A 19,104-nucleotide genomic window follows, 5' to 3' on the forward strand; every position below is an offset into this window, starting at 1 on the left:
TTCAATTAATTTATATAGTAGACAACATGGTGTGTGGTGTCACACACAGAAGATCATGTTGGCAGTTCTTTATAAATTGTAAACAGTTATTCACGACTAAGATGGAAAGGAACAAACCATCGGAATAGTCATAGTGTAATTAAGTATTAGTTTGTCTTGATTAATAAATTACACTGATACACTCTAAAGTGTATTGAGTAGGATCATTTAGGTAAGTTCTTTTTGTACTGACTTAATAAAAGAACTAAACCTTAGTTATTATGGAAGTGTGTGCTCTTAATCCTAATATAATAACAAGCACATATATTTAATATTTATTTCTTTGACTTATCAAAGGGTGAGGTTTAGCTCGATAAATCAATATACCCGATAAGTTGGGAAATGATATTACTTATAGTGTGTGTTGTTGATTATAGAAGGAATCTGTGTCCTAGTTATCTAGGTTTAAAATGTCCCCAAGAGGAGCTCATAAGGATTGCCATGTTAAACCCTGCAGGTAGACTTAGTCCGACATGACAATGAAGTTGAGTGGTACTACTCTTGGAGCTAGATATTAATTAAGTGAGTTGTCAGTAACTTACTTAATTAGTGGACATTTGTTATCTTAAACACAGGGAGACTAACACACTCATGATAAGAAGGAGCCCATAATGTAATTTGGGATTGGTGCGGTAGTGCGATAATAACTCTCTAGTGGAATGAGTTATTATCGATGAACTTGAGTTGTGTGTTCGGGGTGAGCACGGGATACTCAAACTCATCGGAAGGCCAAAACCAATTTCTCCTCTAGGTCCCTGTCGTAGCCTCATTAAAGCCTCAAGTCCATCCAAAGAAAGACCCATCTTGGTGTCCAAGAAGGGGGCCGACCCAATGCTTTGTGACCAAGCAAGGGCCGGCCACATCCTCTTTATGGGGGTCGGCCCTATTGCTTGGTGACCAAGCTTGTAGGGGTCGGCCAAGATTAATTCAAATAGGAGAGTTGTTTTAAATTTTTAAAATCTTCTCTTTATAGAAAACTATAAGTTTTAAAAGAGATATTTTAATTTTTAAAATTTTTCTTATTTGAATTAGGCCACATGTTTTAATAGAGAGTGTTAAAAGTTTTAAAACTTTCCTTTTTTAACCATCCTCATGGTTTAAGAAAAAAAAGGAAAATAAGTTTTAAAATTAAAATTTTCTATCACCGTGTTAAAAAAAAAAAAAATTATAACAGAAGTTTTAAATTTTAAAACATGGTTTTAATTTTTAAAACTTTCCTTTTTTAACTCCTACTTTAGGAAAGAGAGGTTGTAAAAGTTTATAAGAATTTTTCTTATAAAATTTTATTAAAAAATAAAAATTCTTTTCCTCTTATAGGGGTCGACCACCCTTGCTTGGTGCCCAAGCAAGGTGGCCGGCCATGTTTAAAAAAATAAAATCATCATCAATTAATTTTGGTGATTGATTCAATCAAGAGGAAAGAAAAGGAAAATTAAATGGGAAAAGGAAAAGCTAGAGGAAGATTTTAATTTTTGTAAAAATTCTTCCCTTATTTGCCTTGGGCAACTAATATAAAAGAAGGGGTGGGGGGCTTCATGAGATACAACTCTTATTCTCTTGCTTGGAGACTCTCTTGGTGTGGCCGGCCCTCTCCCTTCTCTTTTCCCTTTTGCTCTCTTCTCCTTGGTGGTGGTGGTGGCCGAATTTTAGAAGAAGAGGAAGAAGCTTTTGGGTGGTGTTCATCTTAGAGGATCGTCGCCCACACGACGTCCAAGGCGAGGCGAGGAATACGACAAAAGATCTCGAGGTCATTAGCTTACAAAGAGAAGGTATAACTAGTAATTTTCTTTCGCATCATACTAGTTATTTTCTTTGTAAGAGTTCTAAATACAAGAGGCAATTAGATCTAGTTTTTCGAATTAGTTTTTCGAGTTTGTGTTTTCTTCTTTTTCGAATTTGTGATTCGATTGTTCCTTTTGGTTAACCTAGAGTTATTTAAGGAAATTAAATATTAGCTTTCCTTAAAAGGCTTTGTCTAGGCGGTGGTGGTTGCTCCCATATCCAAGAAGGTCATGTGCCTCGCCATGCAGTCCTGGAAGCCAATTTTGGAAATTAATATTTAATGGAATTAATAACATAGGTGGATTTGAATCAATAGTGTTAAGTTCAGCTTGTGATTCAAATCTAAACCATTAAGAACAGGTAAGTTAAATTTGGAATCAATGATGTTAAGTTCCGTCTGCGATTCCTAATTTAACTTCTAAAGAACACAATAGGTTATTTAAGGAAAGGTTCGACACTTGTACAAAAAAATTTTGTACAGTGGAATCGATACGTTTTCCTAAGATTAACCAACGTGCATATGTTTCTAGATGATTAACTCAAGAAGAATATCATGCTGCAAGAACATGCATACTCTTAAACTATAATGAGGTTAAATCCTACATAAAGTAAGTTGACTTATCTAATCAAACATTTATCCCCCAGATAATTTGTTTTCTTGATATCCCAATTATTTTAAAATTATCTTCTTTTCGGGCTTATACTAACAACAACTATATCTACAAAATCTATCAATGAGTGCAAGTGAGGTAGCTGAAAAGTTAGAGACTGAATTTGCATTATGGTTTCAAATATATGTAAGTTAGAGATTTTTTTTTAAAATTTTTTAGTTCATGTGTATTAAGTCCGGTCCTAATTTATATCATAACTATTTTTATAGATGAAAAACCGTAGAATATTAAATGTGTAAGGTAATAGGATAATGAATCTTATATCAAGACCCCTCCATAAAATACTAATGTAATCTAGTTACTATGTTAATGGCCTCAAATTCTATACGGCACAATGAGATTGTAATACCCCGGTTCTGAGATTCTGGTTAAGTATGGCTTAAAAGGTTAGATGGTACTATCCATATCACAAAGGTGCACCTTCCTTTTCGGAAGCCCAAATTCAAAGAACTCCAAAGTTAAGCGTGCTTGGCTTGGAGAAATCTGAGGATGGGTGACCTCCTGGGAAGTTTTCCAGGGTGCGTGCGAGTGAGGACAAAGCACGCTGAAAAGGATTTCTGGTGGTCTGTGGAGTTAGTCGTCAACCCGATGGGCAATTTAGGTAACGTTCCCGGTTCGGTTCGGGTGGGGCCCGCCCGAGCCGGGGCGTTACAGATGGTATCAAAGCGACCTTGCAACCGTGAGTGCGCCTGTGGCAGGAGCACCCAGGGCACCACCTAGCGAGGGAGATTCTGGGATTTGTCTGTGGTGTGATTCATGGTTACACAACGAGGACGTTGTGTCTTTAAAGTGTAATACCCCAGTTCTGAGATTCTGGTTAAGTATGGCTTAAAAGGTTAGATGGTACTATCCATATCACCAAGGTGCACCTTCCTTTTCGGAAGCCCAAACTCAAAGAACTCCAAAGTTAAGCGTGCTTGGCTTGGAGAAATCTGAGGATGGGTGACCTCCTGGGAAGTTTTCCAGGGTGCGTGCGAGTGAGGACAAAGCACGCTGAAAAGGATTTCTGGTGGTCTGTGGAGTTAGTCGTCAACCCGATGGGCAATTTAGGTAACGTTCCCGGTTCGGTTCGGGTGGGGCCCGCCCGAGCCGGGGCGTTACAGATGGTATCAAAGCGACCTTGCAACCGTGAGTGCGCCTGTGGCAGGAGCACCCAGGGCACCACCTAGCGAGGGAGATTCTGGGATTTGTCTGTGGTGTGATTCATGGTTACACAACGAGGACGTTGTGTCTTTAAGTGGGGGTGATTGTAATACCCCAGTTCTGAGATTCTGGTTAAGTATGGCTTAAAAGGTTAGATGGTACTATCCATATCACCAAGGTGCACCTTCCTTTTCGGAAGCCCAAACTCAAAGAACTCCAAAGTTAAGCGTGCTTGGCTTGGAGAAATCTGAGGATGGGTGACCTCCTGGGAAGTTTTCCAGGGTGCGTGCGAGTGAGGACAAAGCACGCTGAAAAGGATTTCTGGTGGTCTGTGGAGTTAGTCGTCAACCCGATGGGCATCATGGTAGACTTGACAAAATCATAGAGGTTGAATATTTTGCATTATCTATAAAAAGGTATGTGTTGTTCAAATATTCATGGTATGATTCAACTCCATAACACGTACCAGAATACATCTAAACTATAATTTAGTTGAGGTTTATGCAAATAAAATGTTCAACAAGTTTGAACCTTGTATTTTTGAGGTACAAGTGGGTCAAGTTTTCTATCTTGAATATCCTACAAAAAGAAGAAGATCTAATGAATACTTGTCTGTTTATCGAATTAAGCCTTGCTCGACCATAAAGATGTTGAACACCATCACTACTCAAAACCATGATGCATTTTAGAATAATGAAGTGGAGAGACATTCAGCTGATTCACACTTCCAATCCACATCTCAATTACTTGTAGATGTTAATGTCACTTAGGAGGAGATAGATGATGGAGAGATGTCTAGCAGTGAGGATCTTGTTGAACTAACAGAGTCTACTGATGAGGACTTCGAAACAGTTATTGTTGATTAGTCAAATATTAATGATGATTAAATATGAGTATTATTGTTTATCAAGAAAGTTATGCTTCAATATTATTTTGTATTTATATTATTATGTTAGTAAACTTTATTATGATTTGTTGTAATGTTATTTTGCATACATTATTATGGAAGAGTTATAGGCATAACACTCCATGGCTACAAGGTGCTTAGAGTTGTTGGGGACTAGTAAGTATTTTTTATTATTAGTAATTTAAGTTCATATATGACTTTATTTATAATATATTGCTCATATCTTAATATTTATTTTATAATTGTACTCCTAATGGCCACCGAGTTGCTACCTATATTACTTGAAAATTCAAAGAACGACTATGCACTTCTGGTACTATATGGAGGCATGTAGACCAGGAGACGAAGATGTTTTATTATAATGAATTTGTAGTAAGTAAATTTAATATATTTAGTATTCTATTTAATATATTTAGTATTCTATAATATATTTATCCTTTAATATATATATATATATATATGGGAGGAAGGTCATGAGGAATAATTTAAAAATACTTAGAATAATTATGATCAAAAACTCTACAGAGACCTTCTTTATTATATGAGAAAGAAGGACATCATGCCGACGTATGTTTCAGCTAAGATATGGAGTGCATGGATGACCACCTGGGCTACAGAAAGGTAGCAGACAAATGCTGAAAAGGCTCGATCAAATAGAAATACAGAGTCAGGTGGCTCGAGCATCGGAACCGCTTGGCATACGTCAGGATCCAAATATATTGTTGAGCATGTTATGGATCTGGTGAGTTTAATTTAAAGTTATATAAATAATTTTTTTATTTATTACCAGACTTGTATAATTTTATCCCAAATTATTTAAGCATGAACGTGAACTAGCCCGCCAACCCACTTGTATGAAGGTCTTTCTTAAGGCCTATAAGAAGAAGGATGACACATTTATCAATCCTCTACTAGAGGTCATATACGTAAGATTATTAACTTTATTATATTTAATCATTTCTATCTTGATTAACTTTGATAATTGTGATCAAATTGGATATTAATCATATTATATTTTTTCCACATAGGAGAAAATGACAAATAGAGTGTCTTAGGCATCTCAGCTACTAGCAGAGTAGGGGGGGGGGGGGGGGGGGCCACAACCTTTATCCATTAAGATGCTAAATGAGATGTATTATGATTGTCGGTGGACGGATACAAACTTTCACCCTCTGCGGCCTTGGCTCCCAGGCCAAAGTTGTATTTGATCGTTTGAGGACTCCTAAAGGTGCGTTTGGTTCAAGTTATCATGTATAACCTTGGTTATGTGATTACTAGGTACCAAGGTTATGGGAAATAAAACATAACCAAATATTGTTTGGTTCAACCTAGGTAATGCAACAAAAACTTATTTGTTTGAAGGTTTTAATGAATACCCTAGTTTAATATTTTACCGTATTACCCTCAGTTACAAAACCAACTATACATAATATTATTATTATTATTATTTATTTTTTTTTATGTTTTTTACTTTTCTTTTTCCGGTATATTTTTTTTACTTTTTTGTGTTTTTTTTATTTTTTTAATGTTTTTATATTTTTTATATTATTTATATTTATATTTTTTTATTTTTTTTACATTTTTTAATTTTAATTTTAATTTATTTATTTTATTTTTAATTTTTTTTATTTTTAAAATTTTTATAAATTTTTTATTTTTAAATTTTTTTTTAAAATGTTTAAAATTTTTTATTTTTAAAATTTAAATTTTTTAAAATTTTTTAAATTATTTATTTTTAAAAAAATAAATTTTGAAATTTTAAATTTTTTAAACATTTTTTTACAATTTTTTCTCTTTTTTTCATGTTTTTTCTTATCGGAGGGTATTTTTGGTAAAAAAAATTCGTTAACCCCGGAATCAAGAAAAATCTTAGTTTTCTGAGGTTTTCCGATTCCGGGTTGCATGACCCTTTTGCTGACGTATCGGGCATAGAACATTACTCGGGAATCATCGAATAACTAAACCAAACAAGGTTTTTGTTAATAACCTTGGATGGATAACCAAGGTTATCAAGAATAACCCCGAACCAAACGCACCCTAAGGGTTATGCTAGTTCCTCTTCTTCTACTGAGGTGTAGTCTTTAATATGTGAAAACCAAGAACTGCGCACTCAAGTGACCTTAATGGATTAGAGGATGACCAATATGGATTAATGGAGGGCTGCTGAGGAGCGGAGGAGAGTCGAGGGCGATTGAAGGAGAGTCGAGGGCAATCAGAGGAGAGCCAAGGAAGATCGAAGGAGGGACGTCAATCATGAAGCTTTCATGGCTCATATGCAAATGGTCATAGCTAATTCCACCCTAACATTACATGGTTTTGAGTCATAGACAACTTAAGATCCATCAGACCGTGTTGATTAACTTTTTCTAAGGTTTGTTCAACTACAAGTTAGTTTTTTATTTATCATATATAAACCATGTAAAATATATTTATTATGTTTTGATATTCTAATATGTTTATTACTAAATATTGTATTATTTTATGTTTCAGGATAGATTCTATAAATTTAGATTTGGATATGGATATTTAGATAGTTCAGTTTGTTTCTATTATTGTGATTTGTTTAGATTTTGCTTGTTTTAGATGATTGCGATTGTTTCTATTACGAATATTTAGATACTTTCTATTATTTTGTTTCCATAATTTAGTATCCTTGTTTGTATCGATGTTAGTTTATTTGAGTTTGTATGTATTGTATAAAATGTACATATGGATTGTTAGGATGTATGAAATGTGTTTGTATGTGTGGATTGTATGGATGTGATTGTTTATATATATGAAATGTCATCGTCTGTGATACTTTCTTGTATATATAAAAATTGTAAACATGGACGATCCTAATATAAATTGTTCCATGTTCTTATTTTATTACCGGCAGAATCAGTATTCCATCGGTAAATATCGATAGCATTTACCGACGGAAACTCTATTTTTGTCGAAAACTATCGTTACTGTTTATTGATGGAAACATTGTTTCCGTCGGTATTCCTTAAAAGAATTCACCAACGGAACCGTTATTTCCGTCCGGGTTTATCGATGGAAACAATGTTTCTATTGGTACAATATTCGCTAAAAGAATTCACCAACAGAAATAATATTTTTGTCGGTAAAGTCTTTTAGTGAATACCGACGGAACAATGTTTTCGTTAGTAAAATTACAATATAAATTTAATTTCTGTTTGAAAATATTATTACGAAAATTTATTCTATCAGTGTACACCGACGAAATTCAAATTCCGTCGGTAAAAATGTTTTCAACGAATTATAACAAATAATTTTTTGTCATAATTTTGTCACTAAATTATTACACCAATGGAATTATGATGAAAAATTCCGTCAGTAATCTCATTTTTATTTTTTTATAGTGGAGGGTTATGCTTGTCATGGGTCATCTATGCTTAGACCATGCCAAGTAGAGGTTAAGACTTAAGAGCATTTTGGGTCATACTCGACGTGACTTGTTTGGAGTCGGGCTAAACTAAAACAACATGGAAAACGTATGGCCTAACGTTTGTCTAGGCTAGAAACAACCCACTGAAACCTCTAAGAGGAAGTATCATGTCCTAAATTAAGTTGCTTAGCATAGACGAAGAAATTTTTTGCTTAGGTTGTAATACTTAGAAGCAAATGTCCAAACATAAAGGAAGAAATCAAGGACAAAGCAACTAAGAACAAAATTATTTGTTTCGATTGCAACGAACGTGGACATTTCAATAGCAATTAGCAATTGTCAAAACATCAAGAAGAATGGAGAAAAGAAGAACAACACTACTTTAAGTCGTTCCCTCACTCAGCTTACTTGACAAAATTTAGGAAGACAAACTCACCTGTTGTTATGTGCACTATCTAAATATATGCACATATCAAAACCACAGCACACCCAACTTAAACCACATTGTCAATACTTAATCTTTAAAATTTAATACCCTAAATAAAATACTGATAACTTTTTATGTCAAAGAAACACTGTTTCATAAAGTCTTACAGAACTCAGTTGGCATTCCAAATCCACTGACAGTTATTCAAAAAACTTTTAAGATCATTCAACTGATCTAGACACAGTGTTGTTTATTGATAAAAGAAAAGGCATCTCTTAATCATCCATGCGGATGATGCACCTCAGGCTGTCCCCTTGCAGCATGTAGTCAAATGCCTTGTTGATGTCGGAGAAGCTAACTTCATGAGTGATGAATTTCTCCAACTCAATCTCCTGAAGGATTGAAAATTATGCTCGCTAGCTAGCTAATCGTTCACATTAGAAGTAGACTATTACGATCAAAACATGAGCTGAAATTAAATATGCATACCTTGTTCAAGTATTTCTCCACTACTCCAGGCAGATCAGTTCTTGGTTTAAAGTTGCCGTAGAAAGTTCCCTTCAGGGTTCTTTCACTCAAGAAATTAACAGGGTGAGTCTTGAAGACAGCATCCTTGTGAGGGACTCCAACCAGCACAGCAACACCCCATCCCTGAAACATTAACACCAACATTGTCGAGATACTTTCATCTATCTATCAATTTGAGGGAACAATGACTCGAAGAAAAGGATCCTTACATCGTGAACGCATTCGAATGCAGATATCATCGCATTTACGTTTCCGGTGCATTCGATGCTCCGGTCCACTCCACCATTGGTTATTTCAGCAATTACCTAGAGGAGTGGAAGCCTAGATGAGTTATTGAGGTTCTCATATATGCATCAATTCTATTTATTTTACAAACCTCTTGAACAGGCTTGTCATAATCTTTGGGGTTCACAAACTCAGTGACTCCAAACTTCTTGGCTGATGTAAGAAAAAAGTTTCAATCAAATTCCATATATGATGCCCCTGGATGATCGAACAAGTTCAATAATCTAAACTTTGTTTTTTTTTTTAATTACCTTCTTCAAATCGGTTAGGGTTGATATCGACACCAATGACCCTCGAAGCCCCTGAATATCTAGCACCTTCAGCAGCCTAAAATCAATAAGATACAGAGACATGTATCGACTTAATTTTAGCAGAAGCAATTTAAGCAACCTCATCGATATCGAGTCGAATAGATAGAAGAAACTCACTGAGAGGCCAACAGCACCCAGCCCGAAAACAGCCACAGTCGATCCCTTGGGTGGTTTAGCGACATTAACAGTCGCGCCAAACCCTGTAAAAATAGATGAAAATTCATTCGAAGCAGTCGCAGTGCTGTGGTTTGGGGATTTAGGGTCGATATGGAATTGGCCTCACCTGTGCAAAACCCACAGCTAAGAATGCAGACTTTGTCCAGAGGTGCCAGAGGATTGATCTTGGCAACACATCCCGAATGAACGACGGTGTACTCGCTGAACGTCGATGTTCCGAGGAAATGGTAAATGGGCTGGCCATTGATCGAGAACCGTGACTGACCATCGGCGAGCATCACTCCCCTGTCGGTGTCTATCCTCAGGAGAGTGCACATGTTGCTTTCTGCAGACAAGCAGTGGATACACTCCTTGCATTCTCCTGTGAAAACGGGGAGGACATGGTCTCCGGGTGCCAGATCAGTGACGCCTTCTCCAACACTCTCCACGATCCTGATAATAATAATTGTTCTTGACTGTGAAAAGGCATTTCTGAAATCTAAAGAGCAGAGTAGATAAAGAGGATGGGAGGAAATTTAGTACCCTGCGGCTTCATGGCCGAAGATCCGAGGAAACACAGGTTCTTGTCCCTAATTAAAGAAGTTAAATCAAAGCCAAAAGTATTCGATCAACAACACAACAATCTCCAAGAACATGAAAAATATAAATATATATAAAATGAAAGAACTAATTACTTTAGCTTCCCAGAAGTAAACGTCAGTGTGGCAGAGTGAAGTGAAGAGGATCTTCATTCTGACTTCCATTGCCTGAGGAGGTGCCACCTCCACCTCTTGGATCACCAGTGGCTTCCCCGCCTCCCATGACACAGCAGCTATATATCCAAGAAATAAAAGAAAAGCCAAGAACTCATCTATCAAGTATAAATCGTCGTGTTTGCAGAAGAGAAGAGAGGAGTGGGAAACAAACCTCTGCATTTGATGACTTGACCAGCCGTGCTCGACATTTCTAAACACTTGAAAATTTTTCGCCGTTTCTTCTCTAAATCTCCTGAGATTGAGATGATGAAGGCGGAGATGCTCGCGAGTATTTATAGAGAAAATGTACGAGCACGTTGGGCGGCCCCAAAACAACGGCTGGCGTATGAAACCGGACGCGGGGTCGACTGCTCCCTCGCCAACCTTTTGCAGCGCTGATGCATGAAGCAACCCCGGGAAACCGGAAACTGGAAACCAGCGTCGCTGGATTGGGTTTCCCATGAATTAGGAAATATGAATAAAAAATATTATTTCTCTTTGGAACTTAATTAAGTTCTTAAAAAAAAATAAACGTCTCTTATATTCTTTTCATAAAAAGATATTTTTTAAAGGACAAAAAAAAGACCCAAATTAAGAGATATAAGAGCATTTTTTTTTTAAAAAAAAAGATCAAATATATACCACCTTGACCTTTTTATTCGGAGTAAGTTTTAGATTTAAGTGGATTACCTATAATATGTTTAGAATGAGTTTAAAATTTAGGGTCTAGCATCTATCTAATAATAATATGTAATTATTTTAAAATAATATTGATCAAATATAAATAATTTTAATTAAATTGATAAATAATTTTTATATAATAATACTCATCGATCTAAATTTTAAATTTTAAATTTTAAATCCATTTTAAATTTTAAATCCATTTTAAATACAGTAGCAACTGATTTCTACGTGATATAAATCCTAAATATTAAAATTATCTTAAATATATTGTAACAATTATCTTAAATACTTACACCTTAAAAAAAAATTTGGTTTGATTTTTTTAAGTTTAATATGGATTTTTTTTAAAAAAAAAAATCTGAGACATATAAGAAATGAGTTTTAACTATAATGAATTAACTGACAATTTTTTCTTAAGTCTTAATTAGTAATTAATTTTAAAATATTGGGTTCATGAATCACGTTATGAGTACTTTTTAATTTATTTTAATGATCGGTATAAAATTTTTATAGGATAAAATCAATCACCTAGGATCATCATAAGTTGGATAGATAATGGAAATAAAAAAGTATATTTTATAAAAATAATAATAAAGGTTTCTCTTAAAAATCTTTTTAATATTATATTACGCTAAGCACGGATAATAAAATGAAAAAAAATACAGCTTGTACAATTACGACCATGAATAATTACTATGGGTCATCGAGCACATATAATATAATGCATGAATACATATAAATGATATAAAATTAATATTTACTATTAAGTAATTAAATAATATTATTCAATACTAATATTATTTATTTTATAAAAATCTTAATCTGAAAATAAAATAGAAATTAAATTATTATTCATGCCTCGAGTTATATAGTGAAAATATCTTATCATCCGAAAAATCGATGAGATAACTGATTACATATAGAGACGAATATATATAACTGATTTTTCTTGAAAAATTGATGAGATATAGATAGATTGATGTGGCTATATTGATACGTAGAAGAGTCAACATAGATGAATAGATATAAAAAAAGATAAGAATATGAAAAATATAGTAAAAATTTGAAAAGAAGAGGAGAGAAGAGAATGATAAAGAATAGAATTGAGAAAGTAAAAAACAAAAAACGACACATTAAATTACTAATAAGCCTTTAAATTATTTTTGTTATGAAAAAAGCATTATCTTAAATTAATTTTGAGATCATATGAGAGTTTATTAAAAAAATCTAGATTGGTAATTAAATTGTAAGATTATCTTTTTGTTTTCTATTTCTCACGTATTTCTACCAAACAAATATAATTTTTGATAAAAATATAAAATTCCTAATGCAAATATTTATTATTTAATTTAATTATCATCCATGTTTCCTATTTAGTTTAATCATTATCTATTAACTTAATCTTATCGATCAAATAAAATATTTTCTATTTAATTTAATCATCAATAATATATTTCCAATTTAATTTAATTATCATACATCAAATAAAATATTTACTATTTAATTTAGTCATATCCATCCATTAAAACATTTCTTATTTAGTTTAATCATTATCCATGAAAAAAATAATATCATCATTAATTTAATAATCATACTTTCATAATAATCATATATTAAATTTTTCTAGTCCCGCATGGTTAATACTTGAATATTTACTTCAATAAATTTAATTTCTCTATCTATATTTTATCGTGTTAATGTTAATGATACTTGATTATTTATGGTAAACACTTTTTGCTCCAAGATATTAAATTTTTCTACATCTCATTTAATTTGTTCTATTATATTATTTTAGAATCATTATTAGACATATGCCAGAATTAGATTTTAACAATAAACTTAAGGACTGTAATAATGATTATTTTTCATACACGGCGCTGAACTTAGGAAATATAATCATAATCACATTTTCTCATATGATTTTTTAAAATTAATTTTTATGAATCATATGCCAAATAGATGTCTTTACATTTAAACTGCTTTTGGTGAGGTAAAAGCCTATAATGTAATGAGGAACAAAATTAATTATTTTGTTTAGTAATCTAGATTATAAAAGACAATAAATTTTTATAATCTAGATTATAAAGTTAATAGTATGTAATTTGGATTACATTTCAATCTAAAATTTAATATGCTAAATATATATCTAGTCCATTTCTTGTACCAATTGATAGTTACCGTCATAGGTTGCTGTTGTCGGACATTACAACCGGTCGATCGCTGTTGCCGTTAGCATCAATCGTCCGCCGTCCATCGTCGTTGCCCGCCCCCTACTCGGTCACCCGCTGCTGTTGGCATCGTCGATTGCCACCGACCTTTGCCGGCCGCTGCAGTTACCGTCGACTATTTTTGTTGTCATCTATCGTCGTCGATAAAGATAATAAGATATTTTTATTATTTTATAATAATATATTATAAAAAATAATAGACAACCAATAAAAGAATATAATTACCTTATAATCAAAGATTATAGGTATAGTATAGTATACCATTCTTTCATCAAACATAATATTAATTACATTATATATAATTTTAATTATGTTATAAGCTTGATTACTTATCAATCAAACAGCCTTAATGGAATTATAGAGCCAAATATATTTCCTAATTGGTTATGCAATATTGAAAATTATTTTGGATTTTAGGAACGGTAACAATATATAAAAATCAATTAGGCTTATATGAAAGTTAGATGCACTGTATATTTACAAAACGATAAAGATAAGTATGAGACTCTCAATAAATCAATAGAGTTTTATGAAAGTTAGATACACTGTATTTTTACAAAAAATAATAAAGATAAGTACGAACTTCGATAAACATCCTCACAATGTAAGACACCTTATCTTCAAAATGAAATTAGTTCTGAACTTATCATATAAGAAAAATTACATAAGTTGTCGCTAAATAATAAACCTTTGTTAGTCAGCCTTCGCCTCAGTATTGCTGTCAAAAAACTCTAAATAAATTTCTCGCCGTGTAGATTGCTGGCCAGATGCCCAATCATTCTCGAATCTTGTCCTAAAGTTATCTCGTGATAGGGTAATGAAAGAAAATATTATCATTTAACTCCATAGCTTGTTGGCATAGAGAGCATTACTTATGAAGTTCAAACATTATCCATCCGTTGTCGGTGATAGGCCGACTTTCATAGAATTGACGCCTAAGAGACAATCATTGCCCATGGCTGAAAAAATTGATAGACATTAGTTGTGTCATTCTTCTTTGCTCCAAGCCATTCTAAAAGCTTCATGTTGGCCTTCCCATAACCTCCTTATTGCTGCACAATTTGATTACGAATGTAGACCAACTTCTTGATCAAAGGGGAGGTCAACGCTTTACATTGCCACTGCCAAAAATTTGAATCCCTGAGGTAATTGTGATGCACCAACGAATTCATAGCGAATCCTTCTTAATTTGGATGTTACATATGTTGGGGAACCTGATGTGGTATAGGAAATGGGGAATGGAACGTGGGAACATGCCCACATTCCCTAGTACTCTTAATGGAAAAATCCATTATGTCCCTGGGCTATTTCCCTTTATAAGGGGTGCGTCCAAGGATCATTCGGCAAGCTTCAGGAGAGATAAGAAAGAGAGAATGAGAACATCTGAGACGGTGGGATTTGGTTCGTGGAATTGTGGAGAGCTTTCCGATCTTATGATTGTTCTTCCAACAGCAAGTTTTGCTGTCGTCGATTGCAGATCTGCGGGAGATTGCTGTAAGCCTTTATCGTATTAATCTGTTTTAATTCATGCATTTAGAATTATCAACATGTGGTGCGTACTAAAACATGTTTCAAAAACATGTGATACGAAAAATAAAAATATAATAATTCCTAATTATTACATCACATACACCACACACGTAAGGATACAACACGGTAAGACATGATCAGAAAATAAAATTTTCTAAAATAACTTTTACTCTATGTATACCTAACAGATGATGTGAAGTAGAAAGAGCATTAACTAGCAAACCTAACAAAATTAGCCTCACTTGTATCCACGTCGAGTTATCATTGAGACAGTTTCATGAACTGATGAGTCGTTCATCTCCGATCGGTATTAGCAAAGTGTAAAGATAGAAGTAATCTGAGAGAACTCCCACAACACGATTTAGTGGGTGGTGCGACACCAAAATCGTTGACACTGAATTTTTTAGCACCGAAATCGTCGACATTGAATTCATTGGCACCAAATTCCTTAACACCAAATTTGTCGACACCAAATTGGTTGACACTGAATTCGGTGGCTAGAGATGGCCGGTGGTAACTCTTGGGCGGTAGCTAAAGAGAGGGAGAGGGAGAAGAAGGTGAGAAGAAGCCTTAATCAAATTAGAATTTTCTCTCAAAAAATAAAATCACTTATCTCTTATCCTTATAGAGGAGTATTTACATACCTCTATATGACTTGGTAGCAAGTCATCTCCCAAACCAAATAAGCAAAGCAAATCCGATTCATTACCATTAAAATTTAAGTTTAGTTGAAAAGCAAATTATCTTGGTTCATAATTAAACCAAACCCTTTTGGTTTATTATTAAATCAAGTTATTGTTGGTAATTTTGAGAGCATGAAACAATAACTAAATAAAGCGGTAACCACTCACAGTGATCTCCCGAAGATATCGCCGAAGAACCGTCGGACGACGAAGGGGGTAGCCGCTATCGGAAGCACAATCACGGGGCAATCGGAAAGTGCTCCAAAGTTCACGAGCCAAATCCCAACCACTGGGTGTTCTCCTCTGCTCGCTGATCACCTCGCAAAGCTCCCTGATCACCTTGCGCTCCTTTTTTTTATCACGATTGCTCTTGAATTCCATCTTATATAGCAAGCAAAACATCGGTTACCAACCGATGCTTTGATGGCTAGCTTTCAATGGAGGAAGATGAAGGTGAATGGGCACCCCTTCATCTTCCCGACGTTGCAACTGATGCAATGTTTAACATCTCCCACTCGTCCAAGTCAATCCATATGGTCACATAGACCATGTCAGTCACATAGACTACAAGGTGATCATGTCACGAAGACCAGAGCAAATTTAGTCACAAAGACTAAATAAGTCACATATACTTTATGAGGATCAAGTCACAAAGACCAGAGCAAAATTTAGTCACAAAGACCAAATAAGAACGTCCATTCCATACATTAGGGAAAATGATTCATGCGACAGCAAGCACAGTGAGCATTCAATTACTAAAAAGATTGTCACACCTTACTTAGCTGAGACATAAATGTCCATAGAACGAATCATAGACATAAATGGCTTGTCTTTACCCCAGATTAAATTATTTACATCATTATGAACATCTCTAATCCCTCATATTGACCATATGTCAAGAGCATGTTCAACATCTCCAATCAAACAAATTATTCACAATTATATTTTATGTACTGAACTAAAAATATAACCGGTACCAGTGAATAAATGTCACAGATGTAAATCAATCTTAATATTCCTTTTTAGCTAGAATCTATTCATTCTAATCAGTCGCTTTCCTAGTTATGCTCCATAGACCGAATCATCCATAGCCAATAAGAAACATGTTAAAGTAGCATACACTGATCAGAATTTCAAGTAGATAGCTAAATAGTCACTTAGGGTAAAATCGAGATTAACTTATAATCTCAAGGGTCTCACATAGTAGAGAAGCAGGGATTCATTCTCCTATTACCCTTCTTGTCGCCATAGCACATGTGGTATGAATCACATGCTACGATGTTATTCTCTTTACCAAAAAAGAGCGCATGTTTTTCCCAAAATTTAACATCGTACAGATTTCGATCTGTTGTTTCCGGTAAATTCCGGAGTATGCAAACTGATCGTCGAGGCTAGTGTTCGACACTATCTCCGTAAACGATATTGCTCCGCTACGGTGCTTAACGGATTGTTGCAATTCGTTCCCAAGATACAACGACGACAATCGTCTCGGAATAGGGAGGGGTGTGACCTTTGAGTGGATTAATCTGGGCCGTCCGGACTGAAGAGTTATAACCCTTCACATAGCCCCTTTAATCTCATCCATCAGATCTAAGAGTTGTGACCCTCAGATCTATCAGCCATCGGATCTGGATCCATTGATCCGATGCTTCAGATCATGTCTCATCCCAAGCCGTCAGATCGTGACTCATTGTGATCCAACGCTCTAGATCGCATCACAAGCGATCCACCATACTTCTTTGATCAACGTTGATCAACGGCTGCCATCCGTTCGCCCAACCAACTGTCCAGTCATCTCCCTTTGCCCACGAGGATACCACATAGGCACTGCCATGTCAGGTACTAGCCTGACACGTCACCCGAGTGCCATGTAGGCACTGCAATGTCACCTGGAGCATAAATTTAAGCTCCTCAATGCTTGCGCCTACAAAGCGCCCAAAGCGCCCATTGCGCACGTGCGCACGTGCGCACGTGGCGGGTGGCGGGCTCACAGGTGCGAGCACCTGCTCGCCCCTGAGCAGAGAGTACCTGGTACTTTTCTGAGTTAACTCCAATAACTCAACATCATTAATAAGTAAGGAATGCACATCGGAAATTTCCGATGTGGGACTATTCTCCCTTGCATTTCCTTAATGAATAACCAACGTTATTTTGGGCCGACTTTGAACATTAATTTCTCATTCACCCTTAATCGGTTTTGAGCAAATTAATAGTCTAAATCTATCTACGCGAGACGTAGATTTCAATTTTGAAGTCAATTACGACTTTCAACAATTGATGGCTTCCGATTTTTCCTCCTCACAATCGTATTGGTCCATTTAGGCCCCAATATCCAACAATCCCCCACATGAATGGAAATTAATGTAATGCGTGTATGCATGCTGACACGTTACAAGAGTCCAATCGATAAGTCACTGCATCGGGAGAGGTAGCTTGTGGCTTTGAACCTTCCGTAGTGGAATGCTATCGAGTATACTAGGCTGCGCAGTGAACGTGATGTCTTGAACTGCTCAGCTGTTTGTGTATACTAAGACAATAACACCCACACGAGACCTATCTCACCTACTTTAGGTTCTCATGGTTGGTTCCGTTGCCATGGACACCATCTTGGATTCATGAGTGTTTCATTGAAGCGGCTGTCTTCACACTCACATAGGTGACACTTCTATCAAGAGTATCCTACCATACTCCACCTTATAAGGTATAGAAGTCACTAAAGCATAAGCTAACCTCACTACATGAGGTAGGACAAGACCAAATTCATCCTAGATCGATAGAGATAAACTATCTCTGTCTTGAACCACAACTTCGAAACTTTGTTGTCCCATTGAACCAAGATCTTGGGATCTCCAACAACAAGGTTGGGTTTTCCACTTCATCGTTTTCAGTTGTAGATTTTTAATCTCATTCCTCTTGATGAGCAGTATACTTGATCTCGACTCAACCCTTTCGTAAGAGGATCTGCCAAATTATCTTTGGACTTAACATAGTCGATTGCAATCACTCCATTCGAGATCAACCGCCTAATGGTATTATGTCTACGACGTATATGTCTTGACTTCCCATTATACATACTACTCAGTGCCCTTCCCGATTGACTATCACAATGGATCAATACGGCAGGTAGATGTTTTTCCACTCGGAATATCTTCCAAGAAGTTCCACACTATTCACTTCCTCACCGCTTTGTCTAGTGCTATAAACTCGGATTCCATAGTTGACCGAGCAATGCACGTCTTCTTAGTGGATTTCCAAGATACGCTCCCCCACCGATCGTGAATACATATCCACTAGTGGATTTGGAGTCTTTTGTATCTCGATATCCAATTAGCATCACAATATCCCTCCAACACACGGGATATTTTCCATAATGTAATCCATAGTTCATAGTATATTTCAAATATCTAAGAACTCGCATCAATGCCTTCCAATGGGCGTCGTTTGGATTATCGTGAAACGACTCAACTTGTTGACCGCACAGGCAATATCCGGACGTGTGCGTTTGTAAGATACATCAAACTGCCTATTATCCGAGAGTATTCCAACTGCGATATGGTCTCACCATGGTTTTTCGCTAAGTGTTG

The 19,104-nt window shown here is 35.3% G+C and overlaps 1 protein-coding gene across 4 annotated transcripts; it reads right to left on the minus strand.

Moving 5' to 3' along the window:
- Positions 1–8,565: 8,565 nt before the first annotated feature.
- LOC122034407 (alcohol dehydrogenase 3-like) lies at positions 8,566–10,436 on the minus strand. Of its 4 annotated transcripts, none has more exons than XM_042593647.1 (8): positions 10,336–10,350; positions 9,768–10,230; positions 9,602–9,684; positions 9,425–9,500; positions 9,265–9,326; positions 9,098–9,193; positions 8,850–9,011; positions 8,566–8,752 (listed from the first exon to the last, which is right to left on the minus strand). In XM_042593647.1, exons 2-8 carry the CDS (start codon positions 9,976–9,978, stop codon positions 8,636–8,638), a joined length of 807 nt encoding a protein of 268 aa, XP_042449581.1. In that variant the 5' UTR covers positions 9,979–10,230; positions 10,336–10,350; the 3' UTR covers positions 8,566–8,635. The 4 variants fall into 4 exon arrangements, with proteins under 4 accessions (XP_042449581.1, XP_042449582.1, XP_042449580.1 ...); XM_042593648.1 differs by lacking the exon at positions 10,336–10,350 and having other exon boundaries at positions 9,768–10,093; positions 10,184–10,254; XM_042593646.1 differs by having other exon boundaries at positions 8,615–9,011; positions 9,768–10,093; positions 10,184–10,230; positions 10,336–10,436.
- Positions 10,437–19,104: the final 8,668 nt, after the last annotated feature.

The sequence above is a fragment of the Zingiber officinale genome, chromosome 11B (genome assembly GCF_018446385.1).
Source record: "Zingiber officinale cultivar Zhangliang chromosome 11B, Zo_v1.1, whole genome shotgun sequence".
Classification (NCBI taxonomy): Eukaryota; Viridiplantae; Streptophyta; class Magnoliopsida; order Zingiberales; family Zingiberaceae; genus Zingiber; species Zingiber officinale.

Excerpts from the sequence above, each read along its gene's own strand:
- LOC122034407 (XM_042593646.1), bottom strand. The coding sequence starts at position 10,404 with ATGGAAGTCAGAATGAAGATCCTCTTCACTTCACTCTGCCACACTGAC. Across the intron at positions 10,231-10,335 it reads TTTACTTCTGGGAAGCTAAA|GGACAAGAACCTGTGTTTCC; the intron begins GTAATTAGTTCT and ends TTCTTTAATTAG. Across the intron at positions 9,194-9,264 it reads ATGACAAGCCTGTTCAAGAG|GTAATTGCTGAAATAACCAA; the intron begins GTTTGTAAAATA and ends CCACTCCTCTAG.